This window comes from Panicum virgatum, chromosome 3K (assembly GCF_016808335.1).
Source record: "Panicum virgatum strain AP13 chromosome 3K, P.virgatum_v5, whole genome shotgun sequence".
NCBI classification, from domain to species: Eukaryota; Viridiplantae; Streptophyta; class Magnoliopsida; order Poales; family Poaceae; genus Panicum; species Panicum virgatum.
The window spans coordinates 28,125,410-28,149,155 of record NC_053138.1 but is presented as its reverse complement, the minus strand read 5'-3'; the positions used below and the strand labels follow the sequence as shown (position 1 = coordinate 28,149,155).

The 23,746-nt window shown below is 50.7% G+C and overlaps 1 protein-coding gene across 1 annotated transcript; it reads left to right on the top strand.

The window, feature by feature from the left end:
• Window positions 1-2,845: 2,845 nt before the first annotated feature.
• On the top strand, window positions 2,846-21,575 carry LOC120698813 (cyclin-dependent kinase D-1-like). The gene is made up of 7 exons (XM_039982552.1): window positions 2,846-3,186; window positions 3,870-4,168; window positions 4,234-4,342; window positions 10,191-10,316; window positions 20,165-20,400; window positions 20,482-20,802; window positions 20,936-21,575. Exons 1-7 carry the CDS (start codon window positions 3,055-3,057, stop codon window positions 20,991-20,993), a joined length of 1,281 nt encoding a protein of 426 aa, XP_039838486.1. The 5' UTR covers window positions 2,846-3,054; the 3' UTR covers window positions 20,994-21,575.
• Window positions 21,576-23,746: the final 2,171 nt, after the last annotated feature.

Here is a 23,746-nt window from a genome sequence, read left to right as displayed (position 1 = left end):
CTTGCCGTTGGGCGCCGGGATTCGCCACCGGCCGCCGGCCGCCGGAGATAGATCCGCCTTCCTTGGGCTCGGATCTGCGTGTCCTTGGCTCCGTCGGGGGTTATTCGTCGACGTCCGCCATGGCCGCCACTCCACCGCTAGAGGGCCGGGGGTGCGGGTTGGGGGCTGCTGCCTCCCCGACGGCCGTTTCTGCGCCGCTTCGGCGTCCCCCCCCCCGGCGTGGGTCTCCTCCGGGCTCGGGGCTTCTCCCCGGCCGCAGCCTGTGGCCGCTCTGGCCTGGGGGGCGCTGCCCCCGGCCGTGGGTTGGGGGTAGGGAGGCTGCCCTCTTCCCTTGGCCCTGGCCGCTACCCTCCTCCCTTGATGGCCGCGTCGCCCGGGGGGGGATCTCTTCCTGTGGTGCCGCCGTCCGCGGGCACTGCCGTCTGTTGACAATTGCGGCGGGCGGCCATCATCTCGTTCCCAAGAATCCGGGTGAAAGCCCTGCCCAGTGTTGTGCTGGGCCAACAATGACGGCACGTGCGGGCGTCGTTGCCCTCGCTGGAGGCGTTGTTGTACAGTCTTGGGAGGCATCGTCGCCGTGTTGCTGTTGATGTGTACCACCTGTGCTCTCACTGCATTGGTCGCCGCCCTTTGGTGTGGTTCCCGCCACCTTTTGTGGTTCCATCACATCGGTGCTGCTCCTGGTGGGTCGTCGTTGCTGGGGTGGGGCTCTAACCTCTGGGGTGGGGCTGAGGCGAAAGCCTTTGCCTGCTTGCAGGCCGATGATGGCGACGTCCTCGGATGCAGTTTCCCTTCTTGGAGGCATCATTCGTTTGCCCCCTTCCCCTGTGCCCCCATGGCTGGTCGCCTGATCGGTGGCTCATCCGTCGTACCTGCATTGCTTCATTCTCCACGCTGTCATCTTGGTTGCCTTGGTCGTGGTCGTGGCGGATGCTTTGCCGCCCTATCGTGATGTCTACTAGTGTTTGCAGATGGTGGACTATTGGTCTTGACTATTGGTCTTGGCGGATGCGTTGCCGCCGTTGTGCTGTTTGGTGGATGCTTTGCCACCGGTGTTGCTTGGCGGATGGGCTGCCGCCGTGGTCGTGCTTTTCGGTGGATGCTTCGCCATCGTCTCATGCTTTGTGCTTCCTCACCTTTGGCATCTCTGGCGACAGTTCATCCTTTGTGCAGGTTCAACTCTTCGGGTGGTCTTGGTTCGAGTGGAAGTTTGGAGTATCCTCCTCATGTTGCTTGCTGTTGTTCGTGTTATTATTGTGTTTTCTCGCTTGTATGTACATTTTTTCAGTGTTTCTCTGTTGTTAGTCTTTTGTATTCTTGTGTTGGCCAAGCTTTGTTTGGCCGCATCAAGATTGTGTCTGTAACTGCTTTCTTCTTAATGAAAAACATGCTCATGCACGGTCGCGGAAAAAAAGATTTTCAGCCTAAAAAACTGAAGTTTTTGCAACTTTGGTGCTATTGTGTAGTATTTGCAAATTGAAGTTTTTTTTTGCAAACACGAAGTGGGTTTGTTTTTTTTTGCAATGACATCGATCCAACTAACCCTTGTTATAATCTATTACAATAAAGTTTCAAGGTTTTCAGCCTAAAAAAGTTTGGCGCACTCACTAAATCAACATTTAGAGCTGTACCTGGCACTTCCTTTGAAGGATCGAAATTAATTTCTCCGAGACATGGAAGATAGCAAGAGAAGCATTTCGTGAACATCAAAGAGTTAATCAGCACTAGTGAAGGAGCTGGGAGGAGAGGAACACACAACAATTGGACTCAAGAGAAAAAAAACATTTTGGCGATTCATCTAACACTTTTGCTAATATTGTCATAGGATCAACTGAATTCAACCGAGAATTAGGAGTAGTATATTCCTCTTTCTTCACTCCAATTGAGGCATGTCCCTCTCCTTACTTCATCTTTGTTGTTGTGGTTTGATGTGATTCCTCCAAGTCAAGGTATAGGCCTGTTTGGTACCGCGAATGCATTGCTTTTCCGCGAAGAAAGCGAATTAAACCCGTGAAATACTTATGCGTTGGATGTGTGTTCGCTGCCCACTCGCAATAGCAGATCGTAGGATTTGAACTGGGCGATAGAAAATCGCAAAAGCGACCTCCGAGCCACGTTACGCTTATAAAGGCCACATTTTTTTGGCACGCGGTCTCAAACAGGGCCTATGACTACAACTCTAACATCACAATTTTCAGTAGATTATAACCAATTTTCTGGATTAAAAAAACCTTGAAAGCTTATTTCAGTAGATTATAACCAATTTGCTTTCTGAAAGTTGGTGGAGAATCAAAACAGTAGAAATTCTCAAATTATATAGCCTATAAGTATTAGAAAAAATAAGGTAGGAGTTTTAGTTTTAGGTAGCATTTATTGTCTATTGGTTAGCGAGTCTTACATGGACATATCAACAAAATTTTTATTAGAAAGATGCCCTTCATCTAACAAGATTCAATATAATATGAAACTATTTTCTGATTTTTGCCGTGTCTTTAGCACTGGTTAGAAGGCAATGGCCAATTTTCATTGTAAATACTAAATGGTATTATGGCTTACTCTAATAATGGTCCACAGCAAGGAAATCCTCGCAGCAGGCAGCACCCCAGGCAGGGCAGTTTCGGCGAGGCCCCAACGGAACGCAGCCACCTCGCGGCCGAGAAGTCCGTCGAACTCCAGCCAGCCCCAGCCGCTGGTGCTGGTTTTCTTTGTGAGAGGAATTACTGTAGTCACAGTACTCCAGCAGTGGCTGATCCGTTCAGCCGAACAGGGGAGGATGAAAAGAAAAAAAAAATCAGACCTAGACTAGAGAGCCGGAATCAATAAAGTGAACGGAAACCAAAATCAATTCTTCCCCGGTGCCGAACGCCCGAACGGCAGCGCAGCCGAAAGCCCGGACCCGCTCGCGCCGCCTCCCGCTTCCCCTCGTCTCGCCCAGGCGCACGCTCCCTTCCACCGCGCTGTCGCCTCCGCGCGGCTGGGCCCCGCGCACGCCGCCCCAACCAGACGCGCCGCCGCCCTCCCGGGGGGAGGCGGAGGCGGCGGGGACCCGCTCCCATGGCGAGCGCCGCCAACAGCGGCGGGGGGGACGACGACTCGGTCGGGAAGCTCTTGGTGAACCGCTACCTGAAGGGCGCAGTCGTCGGCACCGGCACGTACGGAGTCGTCAACAAGGCCATCGACACCAAGGTTCGCCCCTTCCTACATCCCCTTTCCTAAACCCTCCCCGCCCTGATCTGCAGGCGGCCAACACTCGAGAATTAGAGCCTGGTTAGTCCGATCTGTCTTGCTTGGGGTCGGAGCTTAGGGGATAGTGGGTTTTGGACGGCGTACCTCGTGAATTGGCGTCGCGGAATGGTTGCAGCTTGGCTTTCGATTTGCTCGGGTGGTTCTACTGCGATTCGGTCTGATGGGAATACAATTGGTGATTTGATGTAGCATTCGGCTGTGTGTTGATTGAGCTGCCCGTGTCCACACTGTGACGGGTTGAGCTTTAGTTTTGGTATCTCACTTGTAGTGAAGCTGCAGGTGTTCTCATTTGATGGGAAAAGGATAGTTAGGAGGCTGTATTCGTCCGTTTGTTAGAAACCAGATTTTAAAAAAAATTGGTGGACTCGTGTATTTGTGTATTCCAGGTATCTAAGGGTGACTACAGATGTGGGGTGTGTACTCGCTAGTCTTTAGTATCAGGACTTGTATATTTAGCATTGTCACAGTTTATTCTGTTATCAAGGAAGTATAAGCGCCTGTGAATTTAGCCTTGCCAGTCGCCACAGTTTAGTCTCCCAGCTGTTGTTGATGCTCACTCAGATTTGTAGTAGTTTTTCTTTCTGCTTAACCTGTTTTATTCATGAGATGCCGTTTCTTTTCAGACTGGAAATATAGTCGCGATAAAGAAAATCAAGATAGGGGAGAAGAAGGATGGTGTCAACTTCACAGCATTGAGGGAAATTAAACTACTGAAGGAGCTGAAAGATCCTAATATTATAGAGATGATTGATTGTTTCCCTTACAAAGAGAATCTGCACCTTGTATTTGAGTTTATGGAGACTGATCTGGAAGCTGTCATAAAAGATAAGCACATTGTATTATCTCCAGCTGACACAAAATCATATGCCCAGATGATGCTGAAAGGTCTAGCTTTCTGCCACAAGAAATGGGTGCTGCACAGGTACCTACTATATTGGTAATTCCCTTTTGATGAAAACAGTCAGCATTTGATGAGCTGTCTTGCAGGGACATGAAACCAAATAATTTACTCATCGGTGCTGATGGGCAGCTCAAGCTTGCTGACTTTGGTCTGGCACGTATGTTTGGAAGCCCAGGAAGGAACTTCACTCACCAGGTTATCTTTTATAGACTTGTGTATATATGCATGCAGTCAATTGTAATCTGAACTCAGTAGCTGGTCGCAGAAGCAAGGTTCACCTAGAGCACCTCTTTTGATATAGCGGATGTATTGGTAAGCTAAGACTCGACAGACTCGCCCTCCCTAGGAGGTTCTGAGTAGATTGAATCTTATTATTGCTTAAGCCTCAAGAGTTCCAGCCATGTCTCTTATATAGCACGGCAATTACAAGTTTCCATAACAAACTCTAATAATATCTGAAACAAATCTCCTAAAAATAGTAACAAACTCTAGCCACTAGAGGAAGGATTGGCCGCTTTGCCTTTCTTCTTGCGCCTGTACTGGATGCCTACAAAGGCGTCCACAACATTTCCTCTCTCCTTCCGAAACAGCTCGTTCTCGAGCTGAAATTCTGGATACGTCGCTTTGAACTCATCAAGTGGCTCCCAAGTAGAATCAGACGAGTCGCGGCCAACCCAACGAACACAGAGCTCCCAGACGCCACGATTCAGGCGTGCGCGCTTGACAGAATCCGGCGTAGGCACCACACGCCCATGCACCACCGGGGGAAGAGGCACCATTGTAGCAGGAGGATCACCTTGATGCTTCTTGAGGAAGACCACATGGAAGACATTGTGGATCTTTGCGCGAGGTGGGAGTTGCAACCGATAAGCCACGTCGCCGATGCGTTCAAGCACCAAGTAGGGCCCGTAGTATCCCGGGGCCAGCTTGCCGGCGGCCCTGTCAGTGATGCCGGCGGCGGAACGGTGATGAAGGCGCAACCAAGCCCAATCGCCAACTTGCAGAACGACATCGCGATGACCCTTGTCGTAGTACTGCTTCATAGTCGTCTGAGCGGCGAGAAGACGGTCCCGTATCTCCTGCAAGAAAACATCCCGCTCCTTGAGCTGCTTGTCAAGGACAGTCACACGAGCCACGCCGGGCTGGTAAGAAGCCATGGCCGGAGGAGGGCGGCCATAGACGACTTCGAATGGCGTCGCCGGTAACACCGTCTGATATGAGGAGTTGTAGGAGAATTCTGCCCACAGTAACCAACGAAGCCAAGAACGTGGACGATCGCTGGCCAAGCATCGGAGGTAGACGCCCAAGATATGATTTGTCACCTCGGATTGCCCATCAGTTTGCGGGTGGAACGCCGAACTGAGGCGGAGCTCGATGCCGGAGAGCTGGAACAATTCTGTCCAGAATGCGCTGGTGAAGACCGGATCCCGATCACTGACAATGGAGCACGGAATGCCATGGAGCCGCACGATCTGGTCGAAGAAGGCGCGCGCCACCGAAGTCGCGGAGTACGGGTGCCCCAGCGCAATGAAATGTGCATATTTGGAGAAGCGGTCGACGACAGTGAGGACGACCGACTTGCCGCCGACGCGAGGGAAGCCTTCCACGAAGTCAAGGGCAATGTCCTGCCACACCGCCGTGGGCACGGGCAGCGGCTGAAGCAGGCTGGCGGGATGCAGATGCTCGGTCTTGTTGCGCTGGCAGGTGGCGCAGCCGTGGACGAACTCGCGCACCAGGCGATTGGCGGCGGGGTTGTAGAACGAAGCTCGGAGCTGGTGTAGAGTCTTCTGAACGCCCTCGTGTCCCACGCCGTGCGCCGTGGCCAGAATTTGTGGCCAAAGAGTGGAGGACGCCGGGACAAAAATCCAGCCTCGATGCATGACGAAGCCATCAGCTATGCTCCAGGAAACGCCGGCGTCCCCTTGAGCGATCTCAGCGCGCTTGGCGACGATCTCCGGCAAGGTTGATGACTCGCGCCCGAAGTCCTCGAACAGCTCGATGTCCGGCCGCGAGATGGCGCAGGCCGCCGGTGTCACCAACATCTCGTCGCGGTGTGAGAGCGCATCGGCCGCCGCGTTCTGGCGCCCCGGCTTGAACTCCACCGAGAAGTCGTAGCCGAAGAGTTTGCTGAACCAGGTGTGCTGAGGGATGGTCGACAGTCGCTGGTCTAGCAAATATTTCAGCGCGAAGTGGTCAGTGCGGACCGTGAACGGACGCGCCCAGAGGTAGGGGCGCCAATGCTTGACCGCCTTGATGAGGCCGATCAATTCGCGTTCGTAGGCGGCATGATGCGGCGACATGGCGCGGCTGAAGTAGGCGACCGGGCCGGCGCCTTGGTGGAGCACAGCCCCGATCCCCGATCCTGATGCGTCGCAGTCGACGATGAACGGCACGGCGAAGTCCGGCAGCTGCAGGGTTGGGCCCGAGGTAAGCGCCGCCTTGAGCGCCAGGAACGCCTCGGTGGCTGCCGGGGACCACAGGAATGCCTCGCGCTTGAGCAGCGCCGTCAGGGGGGCCGCGATGGTGCCGTAGTTGTTGATGAAGCGCCGGTAGTAGCCGGTGAGGCCGAGGAAGCCACGGAGCGCCTTGACCGAGCGCGGCTGTGGCCATGCTTGAACAGCGTCGACCTTGGATGGGTCCATGGAGACACCCGTGGAGGAGATGATGTGGCCAGGGTACGCGACACTGTGTTCCGCGAAGCAGCACTTTGATTTCTTGAGGAAGAGGGAGTGCTCGCGCAGTACAACGAGAACTCAGCGAATATGGCTCAAATGCTCCACCCAAGTGCGACTGTAGATCAAAAAACACAAGTACGAATTGACGAAGGAATGGGCCTAGAACCTCGTTCATCAAAGCTTGGAATGTAGATGGTGCTTTTGTGAGCCCAAACGCCATCACCAGGAACTCGAAGTGTCCATGATGGGTCCGGAACGCTGTCTTGTGGATGTCGTCGACATGCATGCGGACTTGGTGATAACCGCTCCGCAGGTCGAGCTTGGTGAAGAACATCGCCCCCTTCAGCTCATCCAGTAGTTCGTCGACGATAGGAATCGGGAACATGTCGCGGACAGTCTTCGCATTGAGCGCCCTGTAGTCGATGCAGAAGCGCCAGGAGTCATCCCGCTTGCGGACGAGTAGAACCGGCGATGAGAACGCGGATGTGCTCGGGCGGATGATGCCCTGCTCGAGCATCTCGGTGCATTGTCGCTCAATCTCGTCCTTGAGTAGTTCGAGGGTAACGATATGGCCGCACGGCCACCGGCGCCGTTCCTGGCAACATATGAATCCGGTGATCCAGACGGCGTTGTGGAGGAAGCGTCACCGGTTGCTCGAAGACGTTGGCGAACTCTGCGAGAAGGAGCGCCAAGAGGTCGACGGGTGGTAGCGCGTGCAAGTGGGGATGTCGGGCCGAGGCAGCACCGAGCCACTGGACGCGCCGGCCGTCGCGCCAGAACGTCATGGAGCGTCACTCGAAGTCCTAGAGGATGGGACCGAGGGTCTGTAGCCACTGGCATCCAAGTACCAGGTCATACTCCTCGAGTTGGAGGACGTACAAGCCGACGACGACCCGCTTGTGGCCGATGGAGATGGAAGCCGCCGTGCAGATGCCTGCGCACTGGACGCGTTCGCCGTTGGCCACGCCGACCGAGAGTCCGGGGCGTGGCGTGTAATTGATGCCGAGCCGATCGGCCACCGAGGTGGCGATGAAGGAGTGCGTGGAGCCGGAGTCCACTAGGGCACACAGGGTGGAGCCGGCGAGCGTCGTAGCGAGGTGCATTGTTTCCGCCATCTTGATGCCGGTGAGAGCGTGTAAGGATATACCGAGATCCTCGTCGGAGGCGGTGTCATCCACCGGCACACTGTCGTCGAGTTCCATGAGGTAGATGCCTTTCATGGTGCACTTGTCGATGTGGCCCGGGGTAAATTTCTCAGGGCAGTTGAAGCAGAGGCCGTCGATGCGCCGCTGAGCCATTTCCTGTGGCGTCAGACGCGTGAAGCGAGCGCCAGGCCGTGGGGGCGGCCGCGCGGGAGCCGGCGGCGTCGTCGGGGGCGGTTTGGGAGGGGCACCGCCGGAGGAGCGCGGTGCGGATGGTGGCGTCGACGGAGACCATGGCGGCGGCGTAGAGCGCGGTGATGCCCGGGTCACAGGAGGGCCATCGTCATCCTCGATCTGCATGCGACGTTCAAAGGAGCGAGCGAAGTTCGTGGCGTCCTCGAGGGTCTCCGGTCGCTGCAATTCCACGTTGATCCGCAGGGGATTGCAGAGGCCGGCGGTGAAGAGATCAATTTGCTGTCGCTCGGAGACATTATCACAACGTGTGAGGAGCAGGAATTGATCTTGGTACTCCGAGACTGATCCAGTCCGGCGGAGGTGCGCCAGCTCACCCAGGGGATTGCTGCGCACCGGCGGCCCGAATCGTCGGTTGACGAAGTCGACGAACTGCGGCCATGTTGGGACGCCGCGGTTGCGCTCCAGGCGGTAGTACCATTGCTGGGCAGTACCCTCCATATAGTAGGATGCCGTGAGGACCTTCTCGTCTTCCGGCGTGCGGTGAGCACGGAAGAATTGCTCGCACTTGTGGATCCACCCGATCGGATCATCCGTGCCATCATACTTGGCGAAGCGAAGTTTGTGAGTCAGCTGCGGCGGCGGCGCCGATTGCTTGTCGTCATTGCCACCGGAGGATCCGGAGTGGTGTTTGTCGGACTGGAGGCGGTTGACGGCGACAGTCAGCCGGCCCTGGTCGCTTTTGAGGGTGGTGATTTCATCCCGGACCGAGGTGAACTCGGCCAGGATCTTGTCCATGCCGGACTTGAAATCGGCAGCGGAGATGGAATCGCCCATCGTCGAGGTGGCGATGGCGGGCCGTAGATGGGTTCAGGAAGGGATGAAGGCGGCAGGATCAAGAGGATTGATACCAGATGATATAGCGGATGTATTGGTAAGCTAAGACTCGACAGACTCGCCCTCCCTAGGAGGCTCTGAGTAGATTGAATCTTATTATTGCTTAAGCCTCAAGAGTTCCAGCCGTGTCTCTTATATAGCACGGCAATTACAAGTTTCCATAACAAACTCTAATAATATCTGAAACAAATCTCCTAAAAATAGTAACAAACTCTAGCCACTAGAGGAAGGATCGGCCGCTTTGCCTTTCTTCTTGCGCCTGTACTGGATGCCTACAAAGGCGTCCACAACATCTTTTATGTTATAGTTTCTTATGCAATGTATTCCTTCGATTCCTCTGGATATTTGTGATAAATGGCTTTAGTTTTCTTTTTAACTAAGGAAAAACACAACACATGCATGCCAATATTTGTTGATTATATTTAATACCTTTGAAAGAACAGTAATAATTAGAATGTGTCAGGTATGTAAACTTATGCTAGTTTTTTTTGTGATTTGTTAACTGTACCTAATTTGGAGCTTTATTTTGAGCCCTCCCAGTAGAAATTGTCTGCTAATACAAATGATTCAATATCTTAAGCCAGCAAAGTATCCATGCAACTGCTGAGATTCTTAAGTAGTGAAAAATGCTGTATTGTTGTACAGAGAAAAAAAATACATACATGTGAGGAAGATATTATTTTATTTCCAGGATACCTTAGTTGACATCCTAAATATATGCACTTTTAGATTGATGTTCTCCTTGCATGAACCAATTCAAAAAAATGCTAAAAACATTTATTTGGGAAGTATACTTCCAGCTTGCTGATTAGTAAAGGTGTTAACTGCTAAGTATATTATTCATTTGCAAAGGACATCATTTTCCTACATAGGCACCATCACTGATTTTCATCTGAGCAATACATCTCACCTGGAAGTTCCGCTAATCATAGATCCTATTCAGTAGCATTATCCTTAAAAAAAATTAAGTAGCATTATGTACTACACAGTAAAGGACCAGCTCTAATTCTCTGTGCGGTGCAGTTACCGTTAGTTTTATTTACCTCACTGCATTTCCCTTATATTTCATTCCTTTAACTAGATTTATTTATCCTGGTTCTGGTGGACACTTTAATGTTAACTTTTTTTAACATGTAGGTCTTTGCACGGTGGTACCGAGCACCAGAATTATTATTTGGCTCGAAGCATTACGGATCTGCGGTGGATATTTGGGCTGCTGGATGTATTTTTGCTGAGCTGCTCACTCGCCGAGCCTTTCTCCCGGTTAACATCATCTCAATACTTTCGATGGAATAATTTATTGTTCATTCCATTCTATTCAAGACCAAGAAATGTTTCTATGCTCAGAATTTTATGTTCATGGCTAAGATGATTTGTTCATTGATTTAACTGCATGTGCCAGGACTAGACTATTGTTTTGATTGGAAAAAAATGGAAAACTGTCTGTACCCAGTTAGGTGATAGGACTGATGCTACAATCAGCCTTGTTTTAAACTGCTAAATAATTAAATTAGGTCATACACTGTTATTGCCTCTCTGAGGAAAGCTCTGACTGTAGGTTGTGTAAAACGGGAGTTCAATTGCACCCAGCCACACAATCCTAGCATTTTAGCAACCCATTTGGGTAGCTTCAGGTGTATTAAGCCTGACTCTAATTTTTTTCTTCTAATACATTATGGATGCTGTAGTCTGAACTAGTCATTGGCTGGTTTGATTTTGTAACTGGGTTCAACAGAAGGCCGCCATAGGCTATACTTGATATCAATTTCTTCCTTTTTATCATTAAATTTTATTGACAAAATTACAATCCTTCTTTACCTAAGCAAGTTGGGGTAGACTAGTGGTAAAACTTAACACTATTACATGAGATAAGCTGATAAGGTAAAAAAAAGGGTAAAGGAGCAAAAAAAAAAAGAAGAAAAAAAAGAGAGTTCCTAGCAATAGTAACAAATTCTATGTGGGATTATGCTTTCTTGAAAAGCTATATCAGTCCTTTCTTGTTTCTTTCCTTTCCATCTCTTGAACCAAATATGTTATTTGAAAGTGTGTGTGAAGTACCAACTACCATCGCAGCACTTATCCAGGTTCTCGCTATTGTGCTGTTTCTTCATAGTAGCATTTATGTTCTCTGGAAGGTGAATTATTGCAGCATGTGATCTGAGGCCTGTCATGCATTGGATCTGCAAGAGCTAACAAACTCTTTTTATGGAGAACTATTCATTGTATTTTTTATGGGTTTCAGATGTAGCCTGCCCTAACTTGATTTGGAGTAAAAGGTTTTGTTGTAAATTGTTGTTTTAGTGCATTGTGTTTTCCTGTTCTGTGCGTGCTCGTAAAGTTTCTTTGGACAGAAGCATTGAGCTGAGAGTAGAGTACAGTGCCCCCCCTCCCCCCCTCCTCCTCCTCTTGAAAAATAGAGAAGTGTTATTCTAGGTAGTGAAAATTTGTTGGGTGCTTGTAAATTTGAAAAATCAATTTTTTACTTGCTTACTAGTTATCATTCTGCATTGAATTTAAATTTTTGTGGACTCGATCTGCCATTTAGAAGACATGACCAAACATTTTATTGACCCAGCTGAACCTACCCCAACTTGTTTGGGACTAAATCTGCCATCTAGAATAAATGGCAAAACATTTTATTATCCCAGCTTTAGCAGTCTATTTTCTTGTGTTGCTGCAGGGAATCTCGAGTATTGGTGTATATGTGAGTGGCCCTTATGGCCAGGTGTTAAGGCCCATCTAGAGGTCCATGTACAACTACTATATACCCACCCTTCTAGGGTTTGGAGGAATACACACTGAATTATTCCTTCCTACATGGTATCAGCTAGCTCTCTCTCTTCCTCTCTCCCTCTCTTCCTCTAGCCGCCGCCGCCATGGCTGGCCGGCCGCCGGCGCCTCCTCCCCTTTCCTCCTTTCCTACCCTTCCCTCCTCTTCTTCTGCGCCGCCCCTGCTCCAGCTCGCCGCTCCTACTCCTGGGCCGCGCGCGTGGCACCACCCCGCGGCCGCACTCGCGCTGCTGCGGGCGGGCCGGGCCTGGGCGCCGCCGCTGCGGGCGTGTTGCCTCTGGCCCCGAGCGACGCCGCTCCTCCCGCGGCCCCTGCTCCGGGCGCCGCCGCTCCTTCCGCCGCCCCTGCTCCTCCCACCGCCGCCGCCGCCGTCCAGACCGGCCCTGGCGCGGGTGCGGACGCCCAGGGCGCGGGGGCCGCGGCGGCTGCGGCTGCTGCTGCTGCCTCCCCTCCTCCATGGCCTGCGTCCGGGATGCCCCCCGCGGATGCGCCGTACGCCGCCGCTGCCTTCTGCGGGCAGCAGATCGCCGCCGGCGCTGCTACGGCTGACACTGCTCTCGCTGCGGCCCTCCTCGCCGCCAAGTCCGAGGCTGCGGCGGCCCATGAGCGGGTCCGCGCGGCTGCCCTTGCTTGGGAGCGCGAGCGCTCCGCGGCCTATGCTCTCACTCATCAGGTCGCCGAGGCGGAGCACTATCTCCTTGTCTCCTCCAGCAAGCAACCCATCGTCCCCTTCACCGAGCACGACGCTTCTTCCTACTAGGCCCCGTCCTCTGGATCTGGACCCCGACCGACCCTATGGTCGTCCAGCTCCACCTCCAGGCCGCCGGCGTCCAGAACATCAAGGCGCTGGTCTCCGTCCTTCTCGACCCTACGTCCTCCCCCTACGGGCGCTGGTGGGACCAGGTCCTCGCCCTCCACCGCTACGCCCTCGACGACCACGTCCTCCTTGACACGCCGGTTGAGGCGCGGGACCTGGTGTGGGTGCGCCTCGACAGCGTCGTCATGTCCTGGATCTTTGGGACCATCTCCCTAGATCTGTAGGACATCGTCAGGACTCACGGCGGCACCGCTCAACAGGCCTGGCAGGTGCTCGAGGGGCAGTTCCTCGGCAATGCCGAGTTCCGCGCTCTCCAGCTCGACGCCTCCTTCCGCACCTTCGAGCAGGGGGACCTCTCCGTTGGTGAGTTTTGTAGGAGGATGAAGGGCATGGCTGATGCTCTTCACGACATCGGGTGTTCGGTGCCCGACCGGGTCTTGGTGCTCAATGTCCTACGGGGTCTCAACAGCACCTATGACCACCTGCGGACATGGATCACCCGCCAGAGGCCCTTCCCCTTCTTCCTGCAGGTCCGAGACGACCTCGTTCTCGAGATCACTAGGGGTCTCGCGACCGGCTCGTCCTCGTCCTCCACCGCGCTCGTGGCTGCTCCACCGGCTTCCTCCGCCTCGCCAGCCACCTCCCTCCTTGGTGCTCCTCCCACCAGACAGTGGTGGACGTCGTCGGCGAGGAGCACGTGGTGGACGTGGTGCTGGCACCGGTGGTGCCGGTGGGGGTTGTCGGGGCACGCCGGCTTCGGCTTCTGGTCCTGCCCTTGGAGCTACGCTCTAGCCATCCTTCAGCAACCCATGGTCAGTGCGCATCTCGATGTGGCCGTTTCAGGGTCGGGGGGGAGGGGGGCTCGTCCCCAGCTCCAGCCGGCGGCCATGTTCACCGGTGCTGCTCCTCTGTTCGCGCCGTCCTGGACTCCACCTGCTCAGCCCAGCCAGCTACCGACCTGGCCTGGGGGGTGGGACCAGGCTGCGCTGGCGCAGTCCTTCAGCACCATGGGGCTGACACTGTCGGTCAGCACCGAGTAGATCGCCGACTCGGGTGCCTCCTTCCACACCACCCCAAATGTCGGTATCCTCTCTTCTGTCCGACCCCCACACCCTTCTTGTCCTTCGATCATGGTTGGTGATGGGTCTTGCCTTCCTGTCACCGCCGTGGGTTCTGCTCGTCTTCCTAATGTTCTCGTTGCTCCTCAAATGGCTCACAACCTTCTTTCTATTCGCCAGTTTACTGCTGACAACTCCTGTTCTATCGAATTTGACTCCTCTGGTCTTACTGTGAAGGATTCGGCTTCCCGACGTCCGCTCCTCCGATGTGACAGCCCGGGGCCCCTTTACACTCTTCGGCTTCCTGCTTCCGCTGCCTCGCCTTCGGCTTCTTCGTCTTCTGCTTTTGCCGTGACGCCTTCTTCCACCACCTGTCACCGCCGGCTTGGTCACCCCGGCCGCGACGTTTTGGCTCAGCTCCGTCGTAGTACTGATGTTCCATGTACTAGGGCTCCTGCTGAGCACCTCTGTCATGCGTGCCAGTTAGGTCGTCATGTTAGATTTTCTTTTTCTTTTTCTTTTTCTTCTTCGCATGCTGCGCATGCCTTTGATCTCATTCACTGTGACCTGTGGACATCTCCTGTACTCAGCATGTCTGGCTATAGATATTATCTGGTTATTGTTGATGATTTTTCTCACTACTCTTGAACTTTCCCTTTGCGCGCCAAGTCTGAGACCTTCCCCACCCTCCTCCACTTCTTTGCCTGGGTGTCCACTCAGTTCGGCCTCACCGTCAAGGCCGTCCAGTGTGACAACGGGCGGGAGTTCGATAACTCCACCTCCCGGTCTTTCTTCCTGTCTCGGGGTGTTCAGCTGCGTATGTCTTGTCCGTATACCTCTCCTCAGAACGGCAAGGCTGAGCGGATGATTCGCACGACGAACAACGTCGTGCGCACCCTTCTGATGCAGGCTTCTCTCCCCCCGCGCTTCTGGGCTGAGAGCCTCCACACCGCCACCTACCTGCTCAACCGTCTTCCGTCCACTGCTTCTCCTGCTCCCACTCCACACCACGCTCTTTTCAGTACCCCTCCTCGCTACGACCACCTTCGGGTTTTCGGGTGTGCGTGTTACCCTAACACGTCCGCCACCGCTTGTCACAAGCTGGCGACCCGCTCGACTCGTGTGTTCCTCGGGTACTCCCCTGACCACAAGGGGTATCGATGTTTTGACCTCACCTCTCGCCGCGTTCTGATCTCCCGACACGTTGTCTTCGACCAGTCGGATTTCCCCTGGACTCTTCCACACCTTCTCCTGATCCCGAGCTGGCGTCTCTGTTTCCGACTGACCCGGTGGTTCAGCCACCGTTACATGACTGTCCTTTTCCTGCAGGTTTTCCCGACGCACCGGCACCACTTCCGGTGATCCCTGCTGCGCCGAGCGCGGCCCCGGCGCCACGCACGGCCCCCGGACCTCCGGTCGTGCCGCGCGCGGCCCCGGTGTCTCCCGCTGCGCCACGCGCGGCCCCGGTGCCTTCCCCTGCCATTGCGCGGTACGCTCAGCCGATGCAGGTGTACCGGCGTCGCTCGGCGCCGACCCCGGCGCCGCGGCGGTACGCTGAGCCGGTGCAGGTGTACCGGCGCCGTTCGGCGACAACACCGGCACTGCCTCCTGCTCCGGAGGCTTCTGCGACGCCGACACCGGAGCCGTCGCCGCCGCCGCCTCCTCCGGCTCCCTCTCGAGCCGCGCCGGAGGTGTACCAGTCGTCCATCGGGATCCTCGGCATATCCATCTCATGGTGACTCGGCGGATGGCGTCTCAGGCCGCGACTCTCTCCGCCACCGAGGGAGAGCCGCGGGTCTCTCCGGTACCCTCCTCTGTCCGCGACGCCTTGGCGGATCCTCACTGGCGTCATGCGATGGAAGAGGAGTACACGGCTCTTCTTGCCAACCAGACGTGGGACCTCGTGCCGCGTCCGTCTGGTGGCAATGTGGTGACTGGCAAATGGATCTGGACGCATAAGCGTCGGGCTGATGGCACACTGGAGCGCTACAAGGCTCGCTGGGTTCTCCGGGGGTTCACTCAGCGACCTGGCGTGGACTATGATGAGACCTTCAGCCCAGTGGTGAAGCCCGCTACTGTGCGCACAGTCCTCTCGCTTGCGCTCTCGCGCTCGTGGCCTCTGCACCAGCTAGATTTGAAGAATGCTTCTCTCATTACTATTGGACTTTTCCTTTGCGCGCCAAGTCTGAGACCTTTTCCACCCTCCACTTCTTTGCCTGGGTCTCCACTCAGTTCGGCCTCACCATTAAAGCCGTCTAGTGTGACAACGGGCGTGAATTCGACAACTCCACCTCCCGTTCTTTCTTCGTCTCTCGGGGTGTTCAGCTGCGTGGCCCCAGGACCTCCTGTCGTGCCACGCGCGGCCCCGATGTCTCCTGCTGCGCCACGCGTGGGCCCGGTGCCTCCTACGGCGCCTGCGCGCTACGCCCAGTCGGTGCAGGTGTACTGGCGTCGTTCGGTGCCTGCACCGGCGCCGGACCTGCGGGCTCCGACTCCGGCACCGGAGTCTCCACCGCCACGTACACCGGAGCCTTCGCCGCAGCCGCCTCCGCCGACTCGCTCTCGAGTCGAGCCGGCTGTGTGCCACCCGCCAGTCATCCATCGGGACCCTCGTCATATTCATCCTATGGTGACTCGGCGGATGGCTTCTCAGCTCGCGACTCTCTCCGCCACCGAGGGAGAGTCGCGGATCTCTCCGGTATCCTCCTCTGTCCGTGACGCCCTGGCGGATCCTCACTGGCGTCGCGCAATGGAATTGAAGTACGTGGCTCTTCTTGCCAACCAGACGTGGGATCTCATGCCGCGTCCGTCTGGTTGCAACGTGGTTACTGGCAAGTGGATCTGGACGCATAAGCGTCGGGCTGATGGTACACTGGATCGCTACAAGGCTCGCTGGGTTCTCCGGGGTTTAACTCAGCCGCCTGGTGTGGACTATGATGATACCTTCAGTCCAGTGGTGAAGCCTGCTACAGTGCGCACGGTCCTCTCGCTTGCTCTCTCTCGCTCATGGCCTGTGCACCAGCTGGATGTGAAGAATGCTTTTCTCCATGGCACTCTGTCAGAGACAGTCTACTGCAATCAGCCAGCGGAATTTGTGGACTTCAGTCGTTCGGATATGGTCTGTCGGCTCAACAAGTCTCTCTATGGCCTGAAGCAGGCTCCTCGGGCTTGATATTTTCGGTTTGCCACGTTCTTGCTGACTTTGGGGGTTCACCGAGGCCAAGGCTGACATTTCTCCGTTCATCTACCGCCGTGGGGATGAGACTGCCTACCTGCTGCTCTATGTTGATGACATTGTGCTCACAACCTCCAGTCAGCAGTTGCTTCAGCGTATCATATACTCTCTGCAGCAGGAGTTTGCTATGAAGAATCTTGGTCAGCTCCATCACTTGCTGGGTGTCACTGTTGAGTCTCGCCCGTCTGGCCTTCTCCTTCACCAACGACAGTATGCTCTTGATATTCTGGAGCGAGCTGGGATGACTGATTGCAAGCCATGCTCCACTCCTGTCGACACTCAGGCGAAGCTGTCTACTGATCTGGGTGATCCCGTGGCTGATCCTACTGCCTACCGGAGTCTTGCCGGTGCCTTGCAGTACCTCACTTTCACCAGGCTGGACCTCACATATGCTGTTCAGTAGGTCTGCCTTCATATGCATGATCCCCGGAGTCACATCTTGCTGCGCTGAAGCGTCTACTCCGCTACGTCTGTAGCACTGTTGACTTCGGCCTGGTTCTTCACCGCTCTTCATCTGCTGAGCTAGTTGTCTACTCCGACGCTGACTGGGCTGGCTGTCCGGACACTCGCCGCTCCACTTCCGGCTATGCCGTCTTCCTGGGCGGCAACCTTGTCTCCTGGTCGTCCAAGCGGCAACCGGTTGTCTCCCGCTCCAGTGCCGAGGTGGAGTACCGTGCTGTCGCTAACGGCGTGGCGGAGGCGTCCTGGCTACCACAGCTCTTGGCGGAGCTCCATAGCCCGCTCGCCAAGAGCACGCTCGTCTATTGCGACAACGTCAGTGCCGTGTATCTCTCCACCAACCCCGTTCAGCACCAGCGGACGAAGCATGTGGAGATCGATTTGCACTTTGTTCGCGACAGGGTCGCTATCGGGTCCTCCATGTCCCGACCATCTCCCAGTTTGCTGATATCTTCACCAAGGGTCTCCCCTTCTCGACTTTCTCGGAGTTTCGCTACAGCCTCAACGTAGCAGGTGGCTAGTTGTGGCTGGGGGGATCCCTGTGTGTGTTTTCTTTGTTGTCCAGTCTTGAACTCCGCTGCGCCGGTAGTTCAGACTGCGGGGGGTGTTGGTGTATATGTGAGTGGCCTTTATGGCCCAGGTGTTAAGGTCCATGTATAGGTACTATATACCCACCCTTATAGGGTTTGGAGGAATACACACTGAATTATTCCTTCCTACACCCAGAAAGTTTGAACCACATGGGGAATAAATATGCCCCCCCCCGCGCGTGCGCGCACATGTTCCCTTCTCTCATGGGGAGGACATTGCGTAGATGGTTCACTTGTACAGTTCAAAAGAATTCTCAAATAGTCCGTATATGTGCATTATGTTAAAAGATGCATATCTGCAAAAAAAAAGGTTGTGCAAAAATATCTAGTGATTATCACTTTTTTTATTGAAATATCTTATGCATTCTTTAATCTCTAGAAGTGCACAGTAAAAAGTACAAATATGTCTGTTACGCAAGGTGTAGATTGCAGATGTCCAGTACTGTTGTGAGTTTATTTTTTGTCAAAGTCAAGTTCTTAGTAGCTGATGAGGGGTTGATTTTGCCATTTTGGTTTATATTAGGAAGTTCAATTGCTTGTCAAAAGTTGATGTGACCTGGTATGATGGTTCCTTAATCCATATGAGGAAAGCAATCTTGTTGCACCTTTCATGTCAGCTTGTTACTTTCTGCTGCTTTTTGGGTGTAAAATTGCAGCGGATTGAAATGTTTCTTAGATTTATCTGTTTTCATATAATAGCCGCTTTTAAAATATAAACCTTTTTCAATAGAAATGTTTTCAGTAAAAAATTTCTCAGTACCTATGAATGCCGTAACCTAAAAACTTCCTCACATTGATTATTTAGAAGTCAACTAGATGTTTTGAGTTCAGTTACCACTTGACTAGAATTCATGCAAATGGATTGTGGGTTTGGTTCTTTCTAAAATTCCTAAGGATCCTTTGTGTTAATGGCTTTATTTTCTGGAATTCATTGGTGCATCTCATCCTTTTTGCACGTGTGCCAATAGAGTAGTAGACACCAAGTAATTTGCAAAAAGAGAGGGAGTAATAGGGAGAGTATTTTGTTATGGCATAGAAATAGTGTTAATGATGATTTCATTTCTTCAAAATCTTTACCATTAAGGCCCTTACTGGGGAGTCCTGGCAAAAATTTAAACTGCCCAACACTTTCCACTTTTGTTTGAAATTAATAATATTTAAGAATTTTAAAAGTATTAGAACAACATGATGGATAAGTCCTTGTGCAGGATGGATAAGGCATAGGGGATGGATAAGTCCTTGTGCTGGATGGATAAGGCATAGGGTCCTGTCAAGGACCAGAGCATCATCTATTCCTTTAGCATATTTTCAGTTTGCTAGGACAGTTAGTTCGTTAGGTCAGCATCTAGCTTTTGACTAGCATCTTAGACTAGCAGTTAGCACTTGCTTGACTGCTGCCTTGCTGCTGCTATAAATATGTATCCCCAGCTCCTTGGGTTGGCATGGCTTTGAGTTTGTGAATATGAGAAAACCAGAAAATTGCCCCAAGTTCATTGTCATCCTCTCAGCTCAATGAGAGTTAGAATTGAGCTACTAACACAACACTATATTGCAGTTAGTTCTTCTCCCTGGTTTGACCCCTGCTTGAGGTGTTGTTTTCTCAAATTTGTTTCACTGGCATATCACATATGATTATATAGACACACACACACACACACTCTGCTTGCCAGGATAGTTGAACAAGCAAAGCAAAACATGGGCACGGGGCATGCCTCCCACGAAGTGAGCAGCACTTCTTGGTTTAATATAGGGTCCTATTTCTCTTTATTCACGCGTCAAGAAATTTAAACTTTTTTTCTTGAAAGCGCAGGAGAACTGTGCATCAATATATTAAGAAGAAAGGGGCAAGAACCCCAGGTGGTACAGTTTAGGGCCTGTACCAAACGCAAACAAAGGACCCCTGATTGCTATTTTACATATAACACTAAGCACATTTAAACTGAAAATGATTTAGATGATTTGAATGGGAAACAAAATCCTAGGCTAGGTCTTACTGATTTCCAGCAGTTGATTTTTACTAAACTGTAGAGTTAGCACTACCAAGAACCATGCTTTGGTTTTTCTTGTTTAACAGTGTACCTATATATTGAAACTGAAACTATATTAAAGTCAGTGGGTAGCAATCCTATTGTGTTAGTGACACATAAAGGTTATTTTTGCAGGGTTCTAGCGACCTCGATCAACTTGGGAAGATTTTTGCAGCATTGGGGACCCCAAAGCCTTCTCAATGGCCTGACATGCCTTATCTCCCAGATTATGTTGAATACCAATATGTTGCTGCTCCTCCACTACGTACATTAATACCGACGGCCAGTGATGATGCTTTGGATCTTCTGTCAAAAATGTTAACATACGACCCAAAAGCAAGAATCACAGCTCAACAGGCTCTGGAACACAGGTATTACAATATGACTGATTCGAAACTCAAGTTTCATTCTCCTGCTTGTATGCATGACAACCATGTTTATGTTTCCTTAAGGTACTTTTCATCGTTACCAGCTCCAACAAGACCTTCACAGCTTCCAAGACCACGCAGGAAAGGAGATTCAGAGAATAACAAGATACCTGACCTGAACCTGCAGGATGGCCCAGTGGTGCTCTCCCCGCCAAGAAAGTTACGGAGGGTGACAGCACATGAAGGTCTGGAAGTTAATATGCACAGGGCAGATAAAGTGGATGAGCATCCTTCTGGGACGAGGCACACTGATGAGATGTCCAGTCACAGTTCTAGAATTCCAATGTCAGTTGATGTTGGAGCTGTGTTTAGCACACGACCTGCTGCTAGGCCAACATTGAACAGGTAAACAACACTAACCTTGCTGAGTAAAATTTGTATCAATGTATTTATGAGCAATGCATCTGTTCTATATGCATATACCATTTTTGTACTTAGCTCTCTTCATAATTGAACGTGTCAATCTCCTGTTTTGCAGTGCTGACAAGTCTCATTTAAAGCGTAAACTTGATCCAGAATTTGGATATGCAGAGTAAAAGAAACAAGTTTGCATGCACCATTCTTTTCTTACTGGCATGTTGATTTTAAAAATATTCTTTGGGAGACAGTTCCACTATTTATCTGAAAAAGGAGGATTGTATTGAAGTCATAAAAACTACGCCGAAGGATGCTGACACAATCAACTAAGCTGTCACCACCACTGGTGGAGAGGAAACTGAAGAGATGATTCTAATTTACCCCGACTCCCTGAGTCGTGCACAGGGCATTATAGCTAACCAATTCCGTAAGGAAGGCTCCTAAAACTTTATGCTTTTTTTATGGGATGCATGACTGGATAGTGTGATTTTTGGGATACATGAGCTTGCTCCAGTTAGAAGTGTGGTGTCTGTACATATTTGCACAGGTTGTGGTGAAGCATCCGGTCCTCAATTCTCTTTTGGTGTCAATTTCCCTTCAATTATTGTATGGATACTGAGCTTTGAGTACTTTTCAGTCGCACACCTTTAGTATAGTGATGTTTTGTTGTAACTAAGAGCAATTTACATTATCTGACATTTCTTCTTGTGAGATGATAAAACAATGCATTACAAAAGAGTAAAAATTTGGTTATGATTTCCTGTCCTGCAATTACCAAATTGCCTTAGCTAATGGGACTGTTGGTTTATAACGGAGATCTTGCTAAGAAAGATGCATGCTGTGGGGCTTAGCTAACGGGACTGTTGGTTTATTTCTGGGACCATGAAATTGTTGGTCTTGTAATTCTTTCGAATTGTTAGCCTATTTTTTTTGGACCTGATTGTTACTCGCACGCTAAAATGATGGGACGGTAATTGCCTTTCTGCGGTTGTCAATTGGCGGTTGTACTTAGGGATGTAAGTTATGTTTATTTTGGATCATTGGGTCAGATCAAAAATTTGATAAAATAAACTAAGATGGCATTGTATGTAATTAATTTAAGAGGAGAAATAAACTAGGATGGCATGCCACTGTAATTATTTAGGCAGTGTTTAGTTCGCGAAAATTTTTGGGTTTTGGTACTGTAGCTAGGGGTGGTAATGGGTCATGGCCCTAGTGTTCTCTTCACAGCCCAACAAGGCTCTTAAATTATTTAGTTCAAAATTGTATTAGATTAGAGTCCGGTCCTTTTAAGGTCCGGCCTTTAGATTTTCTAGTTCAAAATCTTAGGCCCTTTACACCTCTAACTGTAGCATTATTATTTGATAATTAATGTTCAATCATGAAATAGTTAGATTTAAAAGATTCATCTCGTATGAAACAATTGTACAGTAATTAGTTCTTTTTTTACTACATTTAATGTTTCATGTATGTGTCCAATGATTCGATGTGACGGATATTGTAGAATTTTTTTTAGGAAAATAAACATGGCCTTAGTTGATCCATAAAACACAATGACTCTGTTACCTGTGCTGTGGCTGGTGCTGATTTGTTGTGAGAGAAAAGTACTGCTGGCTGGTGCTGATTTGGTGTGAGCGAAAAATACTGTTGTCTAGATGCAACGAACATAGTGAATTTGGGTACCCACATACTACTGTCGCAGAGACCGCCGTAGTACATGTGTAACCAGCGAGGCAATGAAGAGACGCACTCACCTCTCTTTTTTTCTCGATGATACTTTTTTTTTCTCTAACCTGAGTACCAATTAGGCGTTAACGTAGGCTTAAATTTTTCCGAAATAGTTTTTCAAAAAATATTCCGAAATATATAACTAAAGAATTTGGCCAGTACGAAATAAATCCATGGTGGCGTTTGGGCAATAAGAGCAGTGTTCAAGTTGCAAGATTCACATATCCAGTGAAATAAAATTTGAGTAAAATATATCTAGGTCCTCAAATTTGTTGAAGGATGTTATCTAAGAGTCCAAAACTATAAGTTACAATTAATATCCCTAAACTTGCGAGTAGCTCATGGAGGTCCAAACCTTTTATATTTAGTGTTAATTAGCATACTTATTACTCCCTCTGTTCCATATTGTAAGTCATTTCAACGTTAGGAGAGTCAAAATATTTCAAGTTTGACCAAGTTTATACTATAAAGTACTAATATCTATTAGTATTTATGATACTAAATAAGTATAATTAGATTCTTCATTAAATATACTTGCATAGTGTGTATATGTATATTCGGTGCAATAAATTTTTTTTGTAATTGTTTCTATAATTTTGGTCAAATATAAAAATAGGGAGTTGGAATAACTTACAATTTGAAATAGAGATAATAGCATTTATATATCATCCATCACAAAATATTACTACCGCGCCATACATCTCGCTATACCAAGTCCAAGTGTCCAACATGTCCTTTTGGTGAATATATAAAGAACCCACAAAAATGAAGCCCCCAACCCCAGTCCCACCCACCCCCACCAACCAACCAACCCAAAAAAAAAATACTTCGTTGTTAGGGTCCAAATTATTAGCATAGCATGCTTTGCTAGCGTCCACACCAAAATAGCATACTTTGTTTGCGTCCACGTTATCAGGCAACGTTTAGGGACATAAATATAAGTTACGGAATATTGTGCTATTGTCCTCACTCGAGATGTACAATTGTCATTTTCTTCCTCGTGAAAATAAGTTGCCCCTAAATTCGGGTGAATTGCTCCATTGTCCCTATTTGCACTTTCCCCTGTTTCAAAACAGGGCTATTTACTATAAAAAAAAGGGGCTTTGGCGTTTATGCCCTCATTTTGATGTCTAATGGTGATTTTACCCCTATTTTTTTAACTTTGTGAATTTGCCCTTACGATTTCAAAATGAAGCAAAGATTT